We start from the raw sequence: 18467 nt of genomic DNA on the forward strand, positions 1-18467 counted from the left end.
AGCATTGAGAATACCATATTCAAGATTGTCCTATTCATTGTCAAAGGATCTTAGCTTGGGTGGTTTGGTGAACAATTTGTTTCCCCAGTTGCGTGGGTTCAAGTCTCTGGAGACATGTTGCATCTGACACATTAGTGGCATTTATGAAAAGTTGTATTTGGTGTAATAGTGGCAAACGATCTTTCGAAGTTACCTATTCTCCATAAATTCCCATTATTATTAAAAACATAAGATTGTCTTATTCATTCTTTATGTTACATGATTCTACTGAAGATTGTATGGAACAGTGGTTTGATGTTTGATTCCATGTTGGCAAAGATAGCTTTTAAACTCATTAGAGATATATTCCCCTCCATCATCAATATGAAGAGTGCTAATACTAGATTGAGCTTCATTTTGATTAAATGTTTCCAAAGCTTGAGACTTATGTTTTAACATTAAGCCCAACACATCCCAATGTAGTCCTCAATAAAAGTCATGATATATTTATTACCAAATGCAACTGGAACAAGCACAAGCCACACAAATCAAAATATATCAATTCCAGCTTTCTACATGCTCTCCAAGTGGAATCGTGAAAAGGTTGATCATTGTGTTTTCCAAGGATACAAGTGTCACATTGCTTCGAGTTCTTTGGAATGGTAGGAAAACTATAAACACCATTGTTCTTCAGCTTACAAAGACTATCATAGTTGATGTGTCCAAATCTAACATGCCACAAAAGATTGGAAGACAATGTACCTTCATCATAGTGAGAAAGTTGTGTAGAATTTGTGCCCATGCAAATGTCCTTTTCAACTTCAACAGTTTGTCATCCTCCCATCTTGTCATGACAACCATGTTGTCAAAAGACCTCCTTATTTCAACTTATGTGAATATAATGGCCTTGTTGAATATGCACAAGAAACAAGAAGTTCCTCCATAACTCAGGAAGATAAAGAGTATCATCCAAAAGAAAATAAGGTAATCTAGACAATTTGAGTCTAGTAGTGCCAATTCCTGCATGTTTGAGAAATCTATCTATAAAGTTCACTACACCCTTTACATTCTTATTCAATTCGTCAAAAAAAATCTCTCTAAAATGTCACGTGGCAACACTATCAACCAACCAAGCATCTCGACAAGAATCAAATGAAGCTTTGAATAAATCTTCATTTATGCCAATATTGTAATGAACATCAACAAAATCAGTGAATTTAGGGGCTTACCTTTGTCTTCATTTTATTACTTCTTGCCTCTCAAGTTTGATCTTTTCCCATGGGATTCTACATGTCTCTACTTCATGTCCACTCTTACAACAATGAACACAATGAAGATCAGAACTCTCACCTTGACTGTGCCTACATCCCCACCTATGTAATTCTTCTTTTCGCATCCTCTCTTGCTGCCTTCTCCCCTAGAAGAACCATGTGATCGATTCTTCCCTTTTTAAGCAAGTCATACAATCTTTCCAATTGGCAAAGCTATCTTCTTCTAGAAAGCTTTCTCATGTTCTATAATTTTCTTCACCAAAGAGTCAAAATCAAGGGTTTTCGATCGTCCACTAGCTTGAATTGATTCAAGATAGTGAGAACATGTGGGGTAGAGGGCCTAGATGAAGGTTGGGAGAGCAATGTATATCTTCACACCAATAGCATCAATGTCATGCATGATGGCTTTTACTTCAGAAGCTAAGGTAAAAGATCATTATCCTTCATTTTGAGGTTGAAGAGCTTCATCAACAGTTGAATTAGCTCCAATTCTAAATGTGAATCATTCAGATCTTTTAATTTCTTCAAAACACTCCAAACATCCTTGATAGATCTAATTTGGCAGCTCACCTCCTCACTTACAACAGCGATCAAGGCATAAACTTTCTCGTCTCATCTTGATTCGTCCATATGGCAAGCTCTTTATCTATTATTAGTTTGGTTGGTTTGGTATTGTCATTAGAAATGCCATCCAAAGGATGATTAAAGATGAGGGTATGATCAATCTTCCTTGATCATTTTTGATAGTTCTTTTTTCATGAAGCACCACACCAACAATGGAAACGAGCGAATACATTGACATGATAAATATGCCTCACAATTTGCGATGGGAAAAAACTAATTAAAAATCTAGATAAAAACACTAAATTTTGTGAAAAAGGAATGATTGAAGATGAGAGTATTCTCAATCTTCCTTGACCATTTAGGATAGTTTTCTTTTCCACGAAGCACCACACCAATAATGGAAACAAGAGAATGTATCGATATGATAAATCTGCTTCACTATTTGTGATAAAAATAAATTAATTAAAAATCCAGATCAAAACACATTAAATTTTGCAAAAGGTGTATCCAAATCAACTCCATAAATTTCTTGACTCACCAATGTTCACGTGAGTGAGGGGAATGTGGCTTGGCAAGTTGTAATCCACATTAAACAATTTCCTTCTTTTCTTTTTTCTTTACACATAGTTATCATGGGTGGATGTGCTTAAAAGGATTTGTTTAGCTGACTTGATTATTGAAGCCTAACTCTGATAGACCCAAAGAGAATTGAACACACACCTCTAACAAAGGACCAAAGACTTGGCAGGGGGCTTCAACCATTTGGACTATCCATCAGGGCTATTAAACAATCTGCCTTACTACAAAAATGCTTAAGGGCTTCAACCAAGTAGACTACCCATCAGGGCTATTAAACAATCTGTCTTTTACAAGAATGTTTAGAATATTAAAAGGAATGATGAACCCAACCTACAAAGAGACGTCACTCTAACAGTTTCTTCTTCTTAGGTCTCGGTGGAGATGGTCTCGGACTCTGGGGATTGTCCATCCATGTCGTAGGTAATTGCAACTATGCGCAGGAGGAAATGAAATAAAATGATATTTTAACATCCACGAGACTAAAAATAGTCTATAAAACCAAAATACACTTTTGACCTAGAAAATTGGATGCTCTTGCATCACCCAGGTTCCATGTGTACCAGTGTTTGGTCCAAGATCGATGCACACTTTGCAGATACCAATATCCTCTCCAAGTCCCATGGATGGCCCTAGGGTACCCATATGGCAAGGGGGAGGCATGACCTCAAAACTATAAGATCTTATATGTTTTACAGCAGTCAAGTGTGTGTCACCAGGGTTATGTAATAACTTCGAACAGGTCCGGCGTTTAATTCTCGGGCAGCCATGGGAAGAACAATGCGTAAATATTGTCGCAACGACCAAGACAAAGGAATCAAACCACGCCTTAACAGATTTATTTTCAGACCTCCATTGTCAAGACGAAATGGTGTAATAAGTGGGAGGGGAATACCAAACCCTATCGCCTGTAGCAGCGTCCCGTTTCTGACAGCACAAAGAAGAAGAAACTGCGACTCAAAGTCTTGGGCAGCACCGCTCCTACCAGATGATGTTTCCAACCTTTCCACACGCCCTTCAGTTCCATCCACTAGTATTCCAAGGTCGCAAAAGCCATTTCCAATGACGAGTCCTCTGAGATCCGCAGCTAATCCGATTATATTATATTGAATATGCGAGGAGTCACACTTGCAAAGAAAGGTTGCATTTTCCTCCAGTTTACTCCCGTGTGGCTCATCCAATGAAGTGAAAAACGTCTAACGCGAGAGTAGTAACGCCCAGCAGACTGACAACCAATGCCAGAGAATGTCAACGCTCTTCTTCTAGCGATTGACAGAGTATATTAGGGTTTCCTGTACGTGTGAGGCGTTTTAGGGTTTCTCTACACCAATTCTCATTGCACAGGTAGGGTTTGGAAGGCAGATTGCAGAGAAAAGGGGGGCAAATGAATAATTAATGCACTCAAATTGAAATTGCGGAACACAAGAACAGAAAAGCTCCAGAGATCATGTTGTTATCTAAAAAGAACCTCGCTCTTACACGACTATCAGGGAGGTGTTGATTAACTCTGAGCATGGTATTTTAATTGAAACGAGATAAAAAGATACACAGATATGATCTTTGGTTTCATCTTCCAACAGAATTGAGGATGGCTGTTCCTATTAGTTACTTTTGAATGTTAATGATCGGTTTATTAGTGTACTATTGAATGTTAATGAATTTTTTTTTTTTTTTTGGTAGATTTTGTTTGAAATCAGGCTTTCTTGGAATAGCGAGTTTAAGTTTGATAAATGCCCAGTGGTTTTTCAGAATGTTGAATTCATCTATATATATTCAAAAATACATTATGATAACTAAAATTATAATACATTTTAATTACTAAAATTCACAACTGAGGCGAAGAGCCAATACTTACACAACTGTAAAGAATCACGGCTACAGGGCTCCAACCCTGTATGGTCCCTAGAATTGCAAGGACGTCATATTCTTTCTTAGAACACTTTCGTCTCACATTTTGGAGGAAAGCAGAAGCTACATACACTAGAGTGGAGCAAAATTAACTTAAAAGAGGATCTCTAGAGGCATGTTGTGCTCTCACTATACCTCGAAGGACAGGTTCAACAGTGTCGGAAACTTATGTTGGAAAGCAAAATTAACTTATTAAGAGGATCTCTAGAGGCATGTTGTGCTCCCATGATACCTCGAAGGGCAGGTTCAACAGTGTCGGAAGCTTATGTCGGAAACGTATGCCCTGTTGCTGTTTTATGAAAAGAGCTGAATATTTTCTTCAAATATCCTTCAGCAGGATCATTTCCTGTTAAACATGTTATGTGGAGTTGCAAAGTTCCCAGAGTCTTTTGGGCATGTATTACTGCTGAATACATCATTCTCTTTGTTTCCCTGCTTTATTGGAAGAAGTTGAGTTTGAAGACAACTGTATGGTCTCACAAGAAGGAAGAAACGCTTGGGACATTCTTAGATTGACAGTTATCTCCTTCTTGTGGAGAACACTATGTTGTGCAACCTATAATAGGATCCCTAATCCATTTCATTTAAGAGAATGCACAATGGATCGGAGATGTCTAACTAGATTTCAGACAGGATAAGTCTTTACAGGAAATGTAGATCCTTTTGAGGTTGGAGCTAAAGTTGACATGCCAGTTCCTCCTCGCCTATGTAGGGAGGAGTAAATGATCATGCTTTGGCTCCATCCTGTATAATCTTTTTCAGTTCAATAATGAAATGTAAGATGCATTTTCATATATATACAAACATGTTTTTTCATATAAGCCTGTGTGGGGATTCCAAAGCCATGATTTCCAATAAGGATCAGCATATGCAATATAATTTATACTTACAGTTTTCAGGGTTCGTGAAGCAAAATTCTGGACAAAAGAAGACAGGGAAGACCACCAACAAACCTCAGCAGATAGAAGATAAGCTTGAACGGCCGAGTGCCCAAACGGATCAACCTGCCACCCAATGCGAGGTACAATGCCAAATTCCCTCTTAAGAAATCTGTGCCCCAGAGTTGTTTGATCTATCATGTCCACATACAGGGTAGCTGCCTCATCGTGCATAACATAACCCCCATTTCTGGAGAGCAACAGAGAGAACAGAAAAATCAACTCACTATAATGAAATAGAGCCTCGTGTCGATCTAGCACAGAAACACTCTTATCTCAGTTCAGAGACTTCAAAAAATAGCCAAATTACATGAATTCAAGCTGCCCGGAAGCCACGAGCCTCCGAACAATTTTCTTCTTCTTATTATTCTGCTCCCTCCACCACCTTACAAAGAAGCCCTGACAACGAAAGGACTGGACACTCAGAATCATTTCATTTGAATATCACCACATCCAAAATCTACTAAAGACACAAACAAGACTCATTTTCAAACCTTATCAGAGAAGTCCTAAAACATAAATATCAAATCATGTAACCTAAACTTGTGATGTAAAGGCATTTGTAATCTACTCCATCCATTCATTTTTACAATCCGTTAAACACACCCTATATCAGATGAAAAACACTGCTTTCTCCTATGCTGCCCAACCTAGGCACCCATTATAAATTAATACATAAATATTTGCAGTGGAGACTTGACTGGTTGGTCGACAGGGGATGGTGATATTCCCCGCCGGGTTCATTGTCCCATAGGTATGGTATATTTTATCCCGTGAAATAACATGGCTGTCATGACCGTGAAGTGACTGTGCGTAGTATTTGTCATGCAGTGAGGCATTTGTCATAGTGTGACACTTCATCCCACCGATTGATAGATACTGTGCGCTCAGCGCTTAAGTTAAAGAAGCAACCTGTAGTAATCTCATAAATATTTGCAATTATAAATTTCTCGGAAAAAAAAACAAACTAACAATTTCAGAACTCTGCTGTTCAGTCATAAAAACTAATTGTTAATATTCGAACATTAATTTTTCATTAGTTATTTATTAAATTTTGATTGAAGTTTGATTTTCATTCCGAAACAAGGGACTATACAGGCCAAGTTTGGTTCAAAAGGATTTAAAAGTATATTCATTAAAAGAAAATTCTGAAAATTCATCCAATGTGCAATGTACAATGATCCTCTCACCGTTTCTACGTAAATAAACTTCTTGTTTGGATCCTCCTGCAATGCAGCAACAACTGTATCCAGAATGTACTGAACTGCACCCACCTGCAAACACAAACCCAAATCAGAATAACATCAAAAGTCCAATGGCATTATTGCCTTCCTCCTGCATGAATTACAAACAAAACTCTTTTCTCCATGAATTGTGATTCACAGTTTACAGGGATGAATGGAGGCTTTTACCTGAATTGAATTGTTAGAACCCACATAATACTGGTCAACTGTCTTGAGCCATCCCAGATCATCATGGGTGTGGGGAACGAGATGAACATTGAGCTTTCCCTGCACTGGCCCTCCCGTGTTGTTGTAATCAATTGGCAGAGATTTGCATAGAGGGAGATTGAGCAAAAAGCATATGGTGCCAATGGCAAGCCAATTCCATTGCAAAGCTGTGCATGGAGCCATGAATGTTGGTGTAAAATCAGATTCAATTGCCTTCAGGAATCCACCTCCTTTACAGCAGTTTAGGGGCCTTTATAGTAATAAAACCAATGAATGCAACTGTTAGAAGATAAGGCCGAATCATGGCAGACTAAACGGAGTGGGAAGATTTGCAGGGCAGTTAAAAAAGACTTTGGATCAACGTGTTTGCTGTCGCTCTCGAGACTCAGAGTTCCAACTCCGAGATGGATTCGACTGGACGATATAATTTATTGGACCCAATAAGTTACGACAAGTCGTCCGAGCAAAATGTTCCTGGGTAGTTCTGTCAATGTGTACATCTTGTCTTCATTCACAAAGGCGGGAATCTTCATATATGTGATATACACTAACAAAATATCGGCATCTGTAGTGCATATATCTGATTTGAGTATCACACAGAATATCGACACTCAAAAAACCATGTGAATGTATAAAATTTAGTATTTTATTTTGCATGTGTTATCTGTGTGAATCAATTAAGTCCTAAGTTTTATTAGATTCTTCAAGATATCAAAAAGATATAAAGTGCTTTAAAATATCATTTTTTTGGGATTTCATCCGATTCTTAAAATAGAAAGAAGGCGCTGGTTAATATTTTTTTGGATTTTCATCGGATGCTTCATAGAGCAAGAAATGCGTGGCCTTTTTTTTTTGGGATAATTGTTGTCTAATTATTTTTAAATTTTTGGGTTAATCAGACAAACAAATTTTGTTCAGGCTCTGTTGTTTTGTTATTTAAAATTTGTTATTAAATACAAATTAGATGAAATGATATTTTAGTGTGTTGTTTTGTTATTTAAAATTTGTTATTAAATAAAATTATATAAAGAAATCTTCCAAAAATATAAAGAAAAACGGGAGCAAGGAATCACAGGCATGAATGAGCAATTAGGAATACAACTTGAAAACAATCAAGAACAACAAAGTAAAGGAAGAGGAGGGAAAAAACGAGAAAGAAAGAATTTCTAAGAGTCAATGGGAGAAATGCTAGTTAATATGGGAAGAGTAGTACCGCTCTCAACGGTCTTTCACCAAACCACCCCCCCTGCTAAATGATAATTACATCCTGGAATATTAAGAAGCTTAACAGCAAGGATAAGCAAAGATACATGGCAGAAAGGATTAAAAGAGAAAAACCCCAAATCATGTTGCTTCAAAAAACAGAAATAACGGGGTGGGGAATGGAGGAGATTCTCAAAAAAATCAAGCCCACTTATGAGTGCATGACACTTGATGCAAAAGGGAGTGCAGGGGATATTGCAATCTTGTGGAATCCTGAAGTTGCAGACCACTGGATAGGAATGAAGAGGATCCTCTCAGGGAGATTCCGAATGATAGGACACAGAGACTGGTTCTTAGTATCGGCGGTTTATGGGCCTCATATAACGGTGGAAAGAGAGGCCTTCCTAACACATCTGCAACGGTTGGGAAACATGCACACAAAAAAACTGTGGGTGATAGCGGGAGATTTCAGTATGATCACTTCTATAGAGGAAAATAAGGGAGGATTGCAATGGGAGGATGCAGACATGGAAAGATTTAGGGAAACCCATGCAGCTCTAAAAATGATTGATATAAACACCATTAATGGAAAATACACCTGGAATAACAGAAGAGGAGGCAGCAAGCAGATAGCCTCCAGATTTGATAGGTTCCTAACAACGGAACACTTTCTCGAGAAAGACATATTTTATGAAGCAACTATACTACCATGCCAAGGATCAGACCACTGGCCTATAAAACTTGAAATTGCCATGAATAATCAAAACAAAAACAGATCATTCAGGTTTGAAGCCTTCTAGCTACGAGACCCAACCCTCATAGAAAAAATGGAGAACTGGTGGCAGAGCAGCGAAGAGGAAATAAAAGGAAAGAACAAGATGCACACATTCCAATTAAGATTAAAGGAGTTAAAAGGAAAAATTAAGAACTGGAACAGAGAAGAATTTGGCAACATCCAAAAGGACCAAGAAAAGTTGCAAACAGACATGAAAAGGATACAACAGAAAATAATAGAAGAAGGGAGAACAGAGGAGCTAGTGTAGGAAGAAGGAGGGGTTTTAACCAGACTGGAGGAAAGAAGAAAACAAGAGGAAATTCTATGGAGACAAAAGTCAAGAGTACAATGGCTGAAAGAGGGGGAAAGGAACACAAAATTCTTCCACAGAGCCATGCAGCAGCACAGGCAGCAGAATATAATTTTTTCCCTAAAAGATACCCAAGGCAACAGGGTAACTCAGAAAGAGGAAATGGAAAGACTACTAATACAGCATTTCAAAGGCATATTGACGGAGACGCAAAGCAATAGAGAAGAAGAGGTTGCAAAAATAAGTTAATACATTCCTTAAAAGGTAAACAGGGAGCAAAACATGGCCCTCCTAAGGGTAATCACGGACAAAGAGGTAGAGGAGACAGTGAAGACAATGGCCAAGAACAAAGCCCCAAGCCCGGATGGATTTACAGCAGAGTTCTTCCAAGCAACCTAGAGCTTAATGAAGAAAGACATTGTAAATGCAGTGGAAGAATCAAGATGTAATAAAAGAATGCACCCAGCATGGAACGCAACTTTCCTAGCATTAATACCGAAGGTAGAAAAGGTTGATGAACCCCATGGCTTCAGACCAATAGCATTATGCAATGTAATTTATAAAATTCTAGCCACCATAATGGTAAAAAGATTACAATCAATACTTCCAGAACTGATAGCAAAAGAACAAACAGGGTTTGTGAAAGGGAGACAAATAGTGGATGGAATCATAGTCGCTCAAGAGGCGATTCACACACTGAAGAATTTGAGAAACAAAGGAATGATGATCAAACTCGACTTAGCAAAAAATTACGACAAACTAAGTTGGGAATACCTTCAACGAATCCTAAAAGCATACGGGTTTGATGACAGAGGGACAGAATGGATAATGTCCATGATATCCACCCCAAGCATGTCCATACTGTTGAATGGAACACCAACAGAAACTTTCAACCTGTCCCGCGAGCTCAGATAGGGAGACCCACTGTCACTGTTCCTGTTCATAATAACAGCGGATGGTTTGGGCAGATTAATAAAAGCAAGAGTAAGCAATGGAGAACTTAAAGGCCTCAGATTATGGGGGGAAGAATTAACCATTACACATCAACAATTTGTAGATGATGTAATGATGTATAGTCAAGTGAATCTTAAGGAAGCAAAGAAACTATTGGAAATCCTTGAAGAATTTACAAACGCATCAAGAACAGAGATAAACAAGGATAAAACATAAATATTCTTCTTTGATACCCCAATGTTGGGTCAAGCATTCTTAGCCTGAACAATGGGGTTTAGAATTGGGAAGTTCCCCACCAAATATCTGGGAGTACAACTGAGTGACAAGCAGAACAGAATAGCGAATTGGAAAGGCTTGATAGGAAAAATTCAAAAAATAATGGATAATTGGACGTTTAGAACGCTAAATATACCAAGTCGCCTCATCCTCCTGAAGTCGGTCCTCCAAGATATGCCAATATATCAAATGGCTAGTCAAGCGATCCCCAAAACTATATGTCAGAAAATGGTGGAAATTTTCAAAAAAATTCTATGGCAAGGAACAAGCAAAACAAAAAAGTGGGCCTTGCTCTCATGGAAATGGCTAAGCAAATCTGTAACAGAAGGGGGTTTAGGTTTGAGAGACCCTTACATATTAAACCAAGTCATGGGTGCAAAACTATGGTGGAGGTGGATTCAAGGAGGGGAAGATCTATGGAAAACGTTATGGGAAAAGAAATACGAGATGGCAAGGTCATCTGAAGGCAAACTCTGAAACCAATCAGAAAAGAAAGGATCAGCCATCTGGAACCTCGCAAGTTTAAACAGGGACCTGATAAGAGAACACAGTTTCTAGGAAATTAGGGAGGGTGACAAAGCAAACTTTTGGCAGGAGGCGTGGCAGCAGAGAGGAACCCTCATTCAGGAACCTCAACTCCACGACATTCAACAATACACCACCCAAATGGAGGAAGATGCAGTCAGAAATTACTGGTTACCGGAACAGGACGGTTACTGGAGAAAATGGAAAATGAAAAACGACTGGCAAGAAGCACCAGAAACAGAACAATGGATAAATTACCAAAATGAAATGGAAACAAGGAAAATTGCAATCAAAGACGATTCATATATAATAAGATGGGGAAAACGCATAAAAGGAATGTTTACGATCTCAAAAGGATATCATATAAAGGCTGGAAGAACCAGCAACCCAGACATCAAAAAATGGGATAGAATCTGACAATTAAAAACTTGGCCAAAAGTGGCGCTATTTACCTGGATATTGCTGCACGGGCGCGCCTTAACCTGGGACCAACTGAGAAGGAAGGGGACACATGGACCTTCGCGCTGTGCCCTATGCAAGGACCACGAAGAAACCATGGAGCACGTGGCAAATTCCTGTAGCGTCAACAACAACCTGTGGTAAAACCACCATCAGCTCTTCGAGACTAATGACAGGAACACAGGTAGCATAGGAACAATAATAGAGAAATGGAGAAGCAAGCCGTACCACAACACAATTTTGAACCAAGCCTGGAATCTGTCCATAGGATTCCTCCTGTCGAACCTATGGAAGGCAAGAAACCGGGTGATATTCAAGGAGGACGAAAAAGCCAAAGAGGAAATATGGAGCCAAACCATGAAAAACATAAGAGAAACAATAATCCTCAAAAATTGGAACAAGGAAGACTGGAAGACGGAATCAACAGAGACCTGCATTATGAACCGCCTGCAAATCAAAGTAAATAACACATACATGACAGGAAGGGAACACAAGGCAGGCAATGCAAGAGCCGAAGAATGCTACAAGAACCTACCACGGGATTCACTAAGCTAAACTTCGATGGCGCGGCAAAAGGCAACCCAAGGGAGGCTGGAATAGGAGGGATATTCAGAGATGACGGAGGGGAGATCAGATGGGTCTATGCAATGGACTGTGGAATTGCCACCAACAACGAGGCAGAATTCCATGCGCTGAACAGGGGGTTAGCAATAGCGATCAGGGAAGGATACCAAAGCCTGCAGATAGAAGGCGACTCGCTGCTAGTGATAGAAACAATCAAACAACTACAGCAGGGAGTACCAGCAGAAAAACTGAGTAAAAGTTGGCGGACGGCATGGATAGTAACAGAAATAAGCCAGCAATTGAGGAAGGTAGCATACACCATACCGTCTCATGTGAAGCGGAAAGGAAACGCCCCGGCAGACCTCCTTGTGAACTCGGGATGCCGGAAAGGAGAGCAGCAACTGGACATGAGCACGGAGGAGATTCATCAGAAAGAGGAAATGGGACAATTGATTCAGGTAATAGAACAAGACAGGCGCCAAAGCGAGCATCTAGAGAATTCGCCCGGAATTGACGGGCGTAGAGAAGGACAAGGACAGATGCAAGCAGGACAGAGCAGGTCAGAAATGGAACAACATAGGACAGACACAAGGACGGAGCTGAGTAGGATGACGAAGGGGGGCAAAGGAAGGACAGTCTTGGAGAGTATGGGGGCAGAGATGGAAAGGAATGGAAGAGGAGAGGGCAGGACAACAAATCCGAGGACAGGCAAAAAACCAATGCCGAGTGGCAGAGCGGAGTCAGCGACCCGATGGCAAGAGCAGCTGGGAGAGGAAAGAAATAAATGAAGGACGACGGACAGGACAAGAGGGCAACATCCCAAGGCAGGCGGGAAGGGAGGCGTGCCAAGGAAGGAGGGAAGGGAGGACAGCTGGCGGTAAAATCACGAAGGAGAAAGGGAAAAGGGATAAAACCCAAAGAAAAGGAAAAACAGGCACTTTGCATGCGGACGAGCAAGGAGAAAGGTGGCGAGAACGAAAGAGCAGACAACAAGCGGGAGCAGAAGGTGGCAGCGAAGCGCAGGATGGTAAAAGGGTATGTGACACTTCTTACCCCACTCTATGAAGAAGTAACCAGTCTGAAACATAGAGTAGGAATGAAGAATGTTATGCAGATCCAGGTTGATAATAGAAATTACTATAGAAATATTAGAGATATAAAAGAATTTTACATTGAAGAGCTCCTGGGGGCCAAGGCTGGAGAGAAAGAAAGAAGTAAGGGTGAGGAGGGGGAGAGTAAGGGCCCGCAGGGCCCAAATTCACAGGACCCCCACCGTAGAATCGAAGTCCTGGAAAATCACAGTCCAGGAAGAATGCATGTTGCATTGAACAATGACAGAGGGGATGGGAAAATCCAAAACCCAGGGAGGAAGGAGTGGCACCTCATGGTGAGGGGAGAAACTGTAATTAGCCATAATCTGGCTAACTGTACTAAAAGACCCATAACTGGGAAACGGGCCTGCAACCAAATCCACGTGAGGAGCGAACTCTTGAGAAAGATTATGCACTCGATCCAGGAATGGGATTTTAGTATGAATAGGGCAAGTCTGAGTAAACAAGGGTACCCCAAAACCAAAAGAACCAGAGAGGCCATAACTATGCCTAAAAGGGAAGGAAACCAGAGGGTGGAACCTCGGAGGGAGGGAAAATGCAGGAGTGGAATCAAGAAGAGGCTGGGTAGAAATTCCCTAGATAAAAATGCAAACTTAATTGATAAGGCTGACAATTGTGCTTATTTTGTGATAGGTCTCGCCCCAGAACAGGGCAAAACTGCGAACCAGAATGAAAAGAAACAGGCAAAAAGAGCTAAGGATCAAAAGAAAAGAAGAATGGCTCCCAGGCGTAGCAAGAGGACGATTAAAAAAGAAGAAGGCACCAGCAGTGCAGGAAAGAAAAAGGGCAGGAACCCTGACGGAGAGCAAATGAAGAAAATCATAGACTCCTACATGGAGGGAAACTCGAAAGAGGTCAAAGATCAAATTTGGAGCTGGGAGAGAGATTTAAGAAACAACCTCAGGTGCAGAGACTTACCCATGGAAGAATGGGAAGGAATGTTGCAGGACCCGGGGACATCAAATAGCAGGCAATCGCTCTTCAAAAAGACCCTGCAACAATATTGGATCATGAAACACGTCGTAGCTCGAGCCATGACTCTCCACCAAGAACACATGGAAGGAGAAGTTCTGGATAAACGGAAAGGAGCAAGGAGCCAGACCCAGTCCGGGGGGAAATTCTGAAAGATATTGCTACGATCCAGATCCAAACCTACAGGAACAATCTCACACTAGGTCGGATTGAGCAGACTTTGTCAGAGATAAAGTGGAAACTGCACAGGGACGAGAGCTTCTAGGCCCTGGGGTGAAGGCTCCAGGTTCCGGTGCCAAGCCTTCAGTTCAGATAGCATCCTCAGATGAGGATTAGTTTCAGTTTAGAGTCGGTGTTTTGTCTTTGAAATGTTTTAGATGAAGAAAATAATTAATTTTGTTATGCTCTGTAAAGACAGTAGAGATACACTCTCGAGAAGTAGATGGTTATTGATGAACTTATTCAAATTTTGGAGTGGGTATAATGCTGACCAGTGGTCACCTGGTTTCCTTCGGGCAGGTGACTATCCGGAGGACATGGTTGTAAAAATTTCTTCTTAAAAAGTAAATACAGAGAGCTCTACAATGTTTACAATAAAAAATAAAAAATTGTTATTAAATATAAATGACTTGAAATGATATTTTAATTTTTATGAAATTATCAGTGTCTTGTTTTTTTTATACTTTTTTAATTCAATCATTTTCTTATTTAAATTGATGATGGCGTGGCTCAACCTTTCAAAAATCCCCTCAGTGAAAAGACAATGCCAAGAAACTGATGTTAACATATTCTCATAACTTTCTATGATGTCTTTGAACGCATCACATTCCAAAATGAAATATTTTTCCGATTCCATGCGAGTTAGTTCTTAATTGAGCAATAAGAACCTTTGTCTTCCACGAAATGCTAGCTCCAATGTACTCTTTCTGTTGGAGATCACATATAGGGTTGAATTCCTCAATGCATTACTTTTTCTTTCTACCCAACTCTTTTCCCCATGCCCATTTACGAAACTTCTCTATAACAAAATTATTTAGCTACTTGTTATTTGTGGGACAAGCATTGAAGTAGATATTCCATTTTTGCATCCATGTGTAGTTTTGTCTCATCCATGTTTTATTTCTTTCACTCATGCCTTCATTGAAGATAACATTAGGTCATCTACCTACTCCCATTTGCTCAATTATTTTTAGATATCTTATGAGCCGCACCATAGCAATTGCTTCGATAGGAGTTTCTCTTGTTTCACTCAACATTATCTCATATGGTACAGAACTTTTTATTTTGAACTTGCTCATGATCAAGCGTTTTTGGATTTTCTCAATTTGTTTACATTTTGAGACGGGGTTGTTGCTAGCCCATAATTCACACCCATATAACATCACTAGACAAACTAAGAGTCCAAAAGTACTTTAATCGTTTTCCAATCCCATAACCCTAACTCTCTACATTTGCTTTGAAGAGCATATATGTTTTTCACCCTCCTAAAATTCTCTTCTTTCTGCAGTCCTCCAAATTAAGCTTGTCGTTGAAATCATTCTTGAGGTACTTGTACTCATATACTTCTTCAAGAATTTAGCCTTCAAAGAATAACATATGATGGTTATGCTTCCTTTTATTAGAGAAAACCATTATTTTGGTCTTACTAGTATTAACTGGCATCCTCATTGCTCTACAAAAATGCTCAAGGGCATATAGATGCATCTGCAACCCATGGACTGATTTAACAATCAATACAAGATCACTAGCATATAAAATAAGCTTTATCACAAAGTCCCCCAATCGAACACCATCTTCACCTTGCAAAGTTAGTCATTCTTCTAGTTTATCAATACATAAACCAAAAAGATTAAGGGATAGAGGGCAACCTTGCTTGACTCCAATGTCACTTCTAAAGCTTTCTGAAATACCCGTTGAGGTTCTAATTTTGACTTTTACCTCTTCATAAAGTCTATGGACAATGGCTCTATAATGCAAAGGAATTTCAAGTTCTTCCATTCTACACGACAACTTATCTCTAGGGACTGTGTCAAATATGTTTTTGAAGTCAACAAATAGCAGAATACTTCTTCTTTGTCCCCCCAAGCATTTTCAATTATGTGTCTCGACGTAATATCATAATCCACTATAGAATGCTTCGGTCTAAAACGAATACATAAACGAATTATATATAAATTGTGGTACTTGGAGTTTAGATCTCTAGTTTATGATTCCAATAAATTTTTATTTAATATTAAACAAATTTCAAAAATATACAACCAATAAAAATGGTATATGAATTTTATCTATATTTGTTATTTATATTAATAATTCATTGAAAGCATATATATATTTCAACCTCCGGGTGGATGAAGGTTCGTTGAATTTTTAAATCAACAACAAAGATTTAGTGCATTGAGAATATATTTTCATCTGAAATATTATTGAGGGCTAGGGTTTGTATTAAGTGGTGGATCCTTCAGCTGCTTGTAATGTGGTGAATAAGGAAATTGAAGTGGATGAGGAAATGAAGCGCTGAAACAGATTCAGTTGGATTTGAAAGGTGGGCACTTGGTCTTCTTTCCCGAACGCAACTTAGGAGTTATTCGATGAGTTAAGCAACTTGGCAGGGATTGGGGATGCCACCATTAACAGTATTGTCGGCAAGTAGAACCGTTACAGATTGCAAGAAAACAGTTCAATTGGAAACAGAAGTATACATCATCTAGGAAGTGTTTCAGCGGGCTCGAAAGTTGGTTTTCCATTCAGTAAATGCAGCACCATCGTCATCAACTGTACCAACTAAAATGTTAATGCCCAATAGCAACGAATATCCTCAAGAGACATCCGCACTTTAAAAATCGAAGAAATAACTTCTGTGGCTGCTCGATGAGGTCACTTTCCTCATTTTCTATGTTAGAAATTTTTTCCCGTTATCATCAAAACAACTTAACACACAGTTGTACCAATAAAGATGATAGAGTAAAGTGAAACTCAGATTGAGTTGAGATCATAGTGCCAAATTGCAAGAATAAAATTGCCCCAAGATTACAGTGACAAATTTATACCGAGTTACACTGGGATTATGTGGTTGTCTATGAGATTGTAATGTTTGAATGATAAAGTGCTACATCCATCAAATGTTAGGTTCCTATAATACTAGTGATCCCCCATTATTATTATCATTGTAGCCCTTATTGTTATTATTGTGCTCCTATTGTCCCCATATTGTTATTAGTGTGCCCATAGAAGCCCATTATTGTTATTGTTGTGCCTTATATTATTATTGTTATGTTGGCTTTGATTATATTGTGATCCCTCAGACTCCTATATATAGAAAGGAGGTTTAGTCATTTATATCATCCCAGAATTGTTCATTTGTGTAATGTAAAGGAGGTTGCCCCCTCAAAGAGGTTGATTTTTAAGTCGTTGATCTATCTTTTCTATCTTTTTGTGAGTTGGTTTCATAACATTTTGTATCAGAGCTTTGGATTCTAGGGTTTCGCTGCTCCAAACAGGTCATCGTTGTATTTTCACTATAATTTTTAATTTTTAATTTAATTTTTAATTTTTAATTAATTAATTAATTTATTTATTTATTTATTTTTTTAACGTTTCAGAAGCTAAAAAAAACCATTTGAGCCCTCGAGCCCGAATTTCAGATCTTGTCTCGCTATATTTTCGGAGATATGATATAAGGAAGTTAGGGTTTTTGCAGGGTCCCGAATTACATCCCAAACAGGAGACCTTAGGAAAATCGTCATAACTTTCTCTTTGTGTATCACATTGAAATTTCGTAAGAAGTTACAAAAAGAGGACGGACTGCAATTTTCTGTGCATCGTTTTTAGGTCCGAAGGTTGAAACAGTGACATTGTAATCTTACCCTCAATTATATTTCTTCTTGGAAAGAAATGTCACAATGTGCCTGGGGGAATTTAAAATGAGCTCTGATTCCATTTTTTTTCCTAGTTTAATTGTAAATACTTAAGTTTTTCTTTTCAGTTTTAATTTTTAATTTCAAATTAACTTAGTTTACTTTTATGATTTACATTTTAGTTTTAAATTGTTTTAACTTTTAGTATTATTTAAATTACTTTAATTTAGTTTTATTACTAATTTAGTTTCAATTTTATTATTCAGTTTTTCTTTTTGTCTTTGACCAAAAAAGTATGACACTTATCCATAATTTAACCTTACGAATTTAATTTTTGTTATTTTTTATTATTATTTATATTTATTTTATTTGAAAGGTGATTGGTTGTCTTATTATGGGTTGTTTAGTAACTTCCATTTCTATTAGTTACTAGTTTTTTGTTTTTTGTTTTTATTTGCTTTTTATTTAATTTTTTTATTTTTCTTTTTGTTTTTTTGTATTATTTCTATTTTCATGAATTATAAAATTTTCACAATATTTTTAATTTAAAATGACTTATTATTATATTAAAAACATATTTTAATAAATTTAATTATAAACAATTATATATATTAATAAAAATAAAACACACACATAGACATATGTATGTTAATACAAACAATAATAATGTATAAATATTTTTCAGAAGAAGTCACATTGAAGATTTTGGTCGACGCATTTCGAACCAACAAGTGTGGTTCATCATCAAGAGGTTAATCGTATTTCTTAATTTTTAG

General features: G+C 38.3%; 1 protein-coding gene across 1 annotated transcript in view; it reads right to left on the reverse strand.

Moving 5' to 3' along the window:
- Window positions 1-7191, reverse strand: part of LOC149225769 (alpha-mannosidase-like) — a 438322-nt gene extending 431131 nt beyond the window's left edge. Inside the window, exons 1-4 of the mRNA XM_089380011.1 lie at window positions 6649-7191; window positions 6427-6510; window positions 5547-5635; window positions 5252-5426 (exon numbers count right to left, since the gene is read on the reverse strand). Of these exons, the coding sequence (XP_089236137.1) occupies window positions 5252-5426; window positions 5547-5635; window positions 6427-6510; window positions 6649-6870 (570 nt within the window). The 5' untranslated portion in view covers window positions 6871-7191. The remainder of the gene's footprint in view (window positions 1-5251; window positions 5427-5546; window positions 5636-6426; window positions 6511-6648) is intronic.
- Window positions 7192-18467: the final 11276 nt, after the last annotated feature.

The sequence above is a fragment of the Pinus tabuliformis genome, chromosome J, assembly GCF_031772625.1.
Source record: "Pinus tabuliformis cultivar Carrire ecotype Pingquan chromosome J, CPIR1, whole genome shotgun sequence".
Lineage (NCBI taxonomy): Eukaryota > Viridiplantae > Streptophyta > Pinopsida > Pinales > Pinaceae > Pinus > Pinus tabuliformis.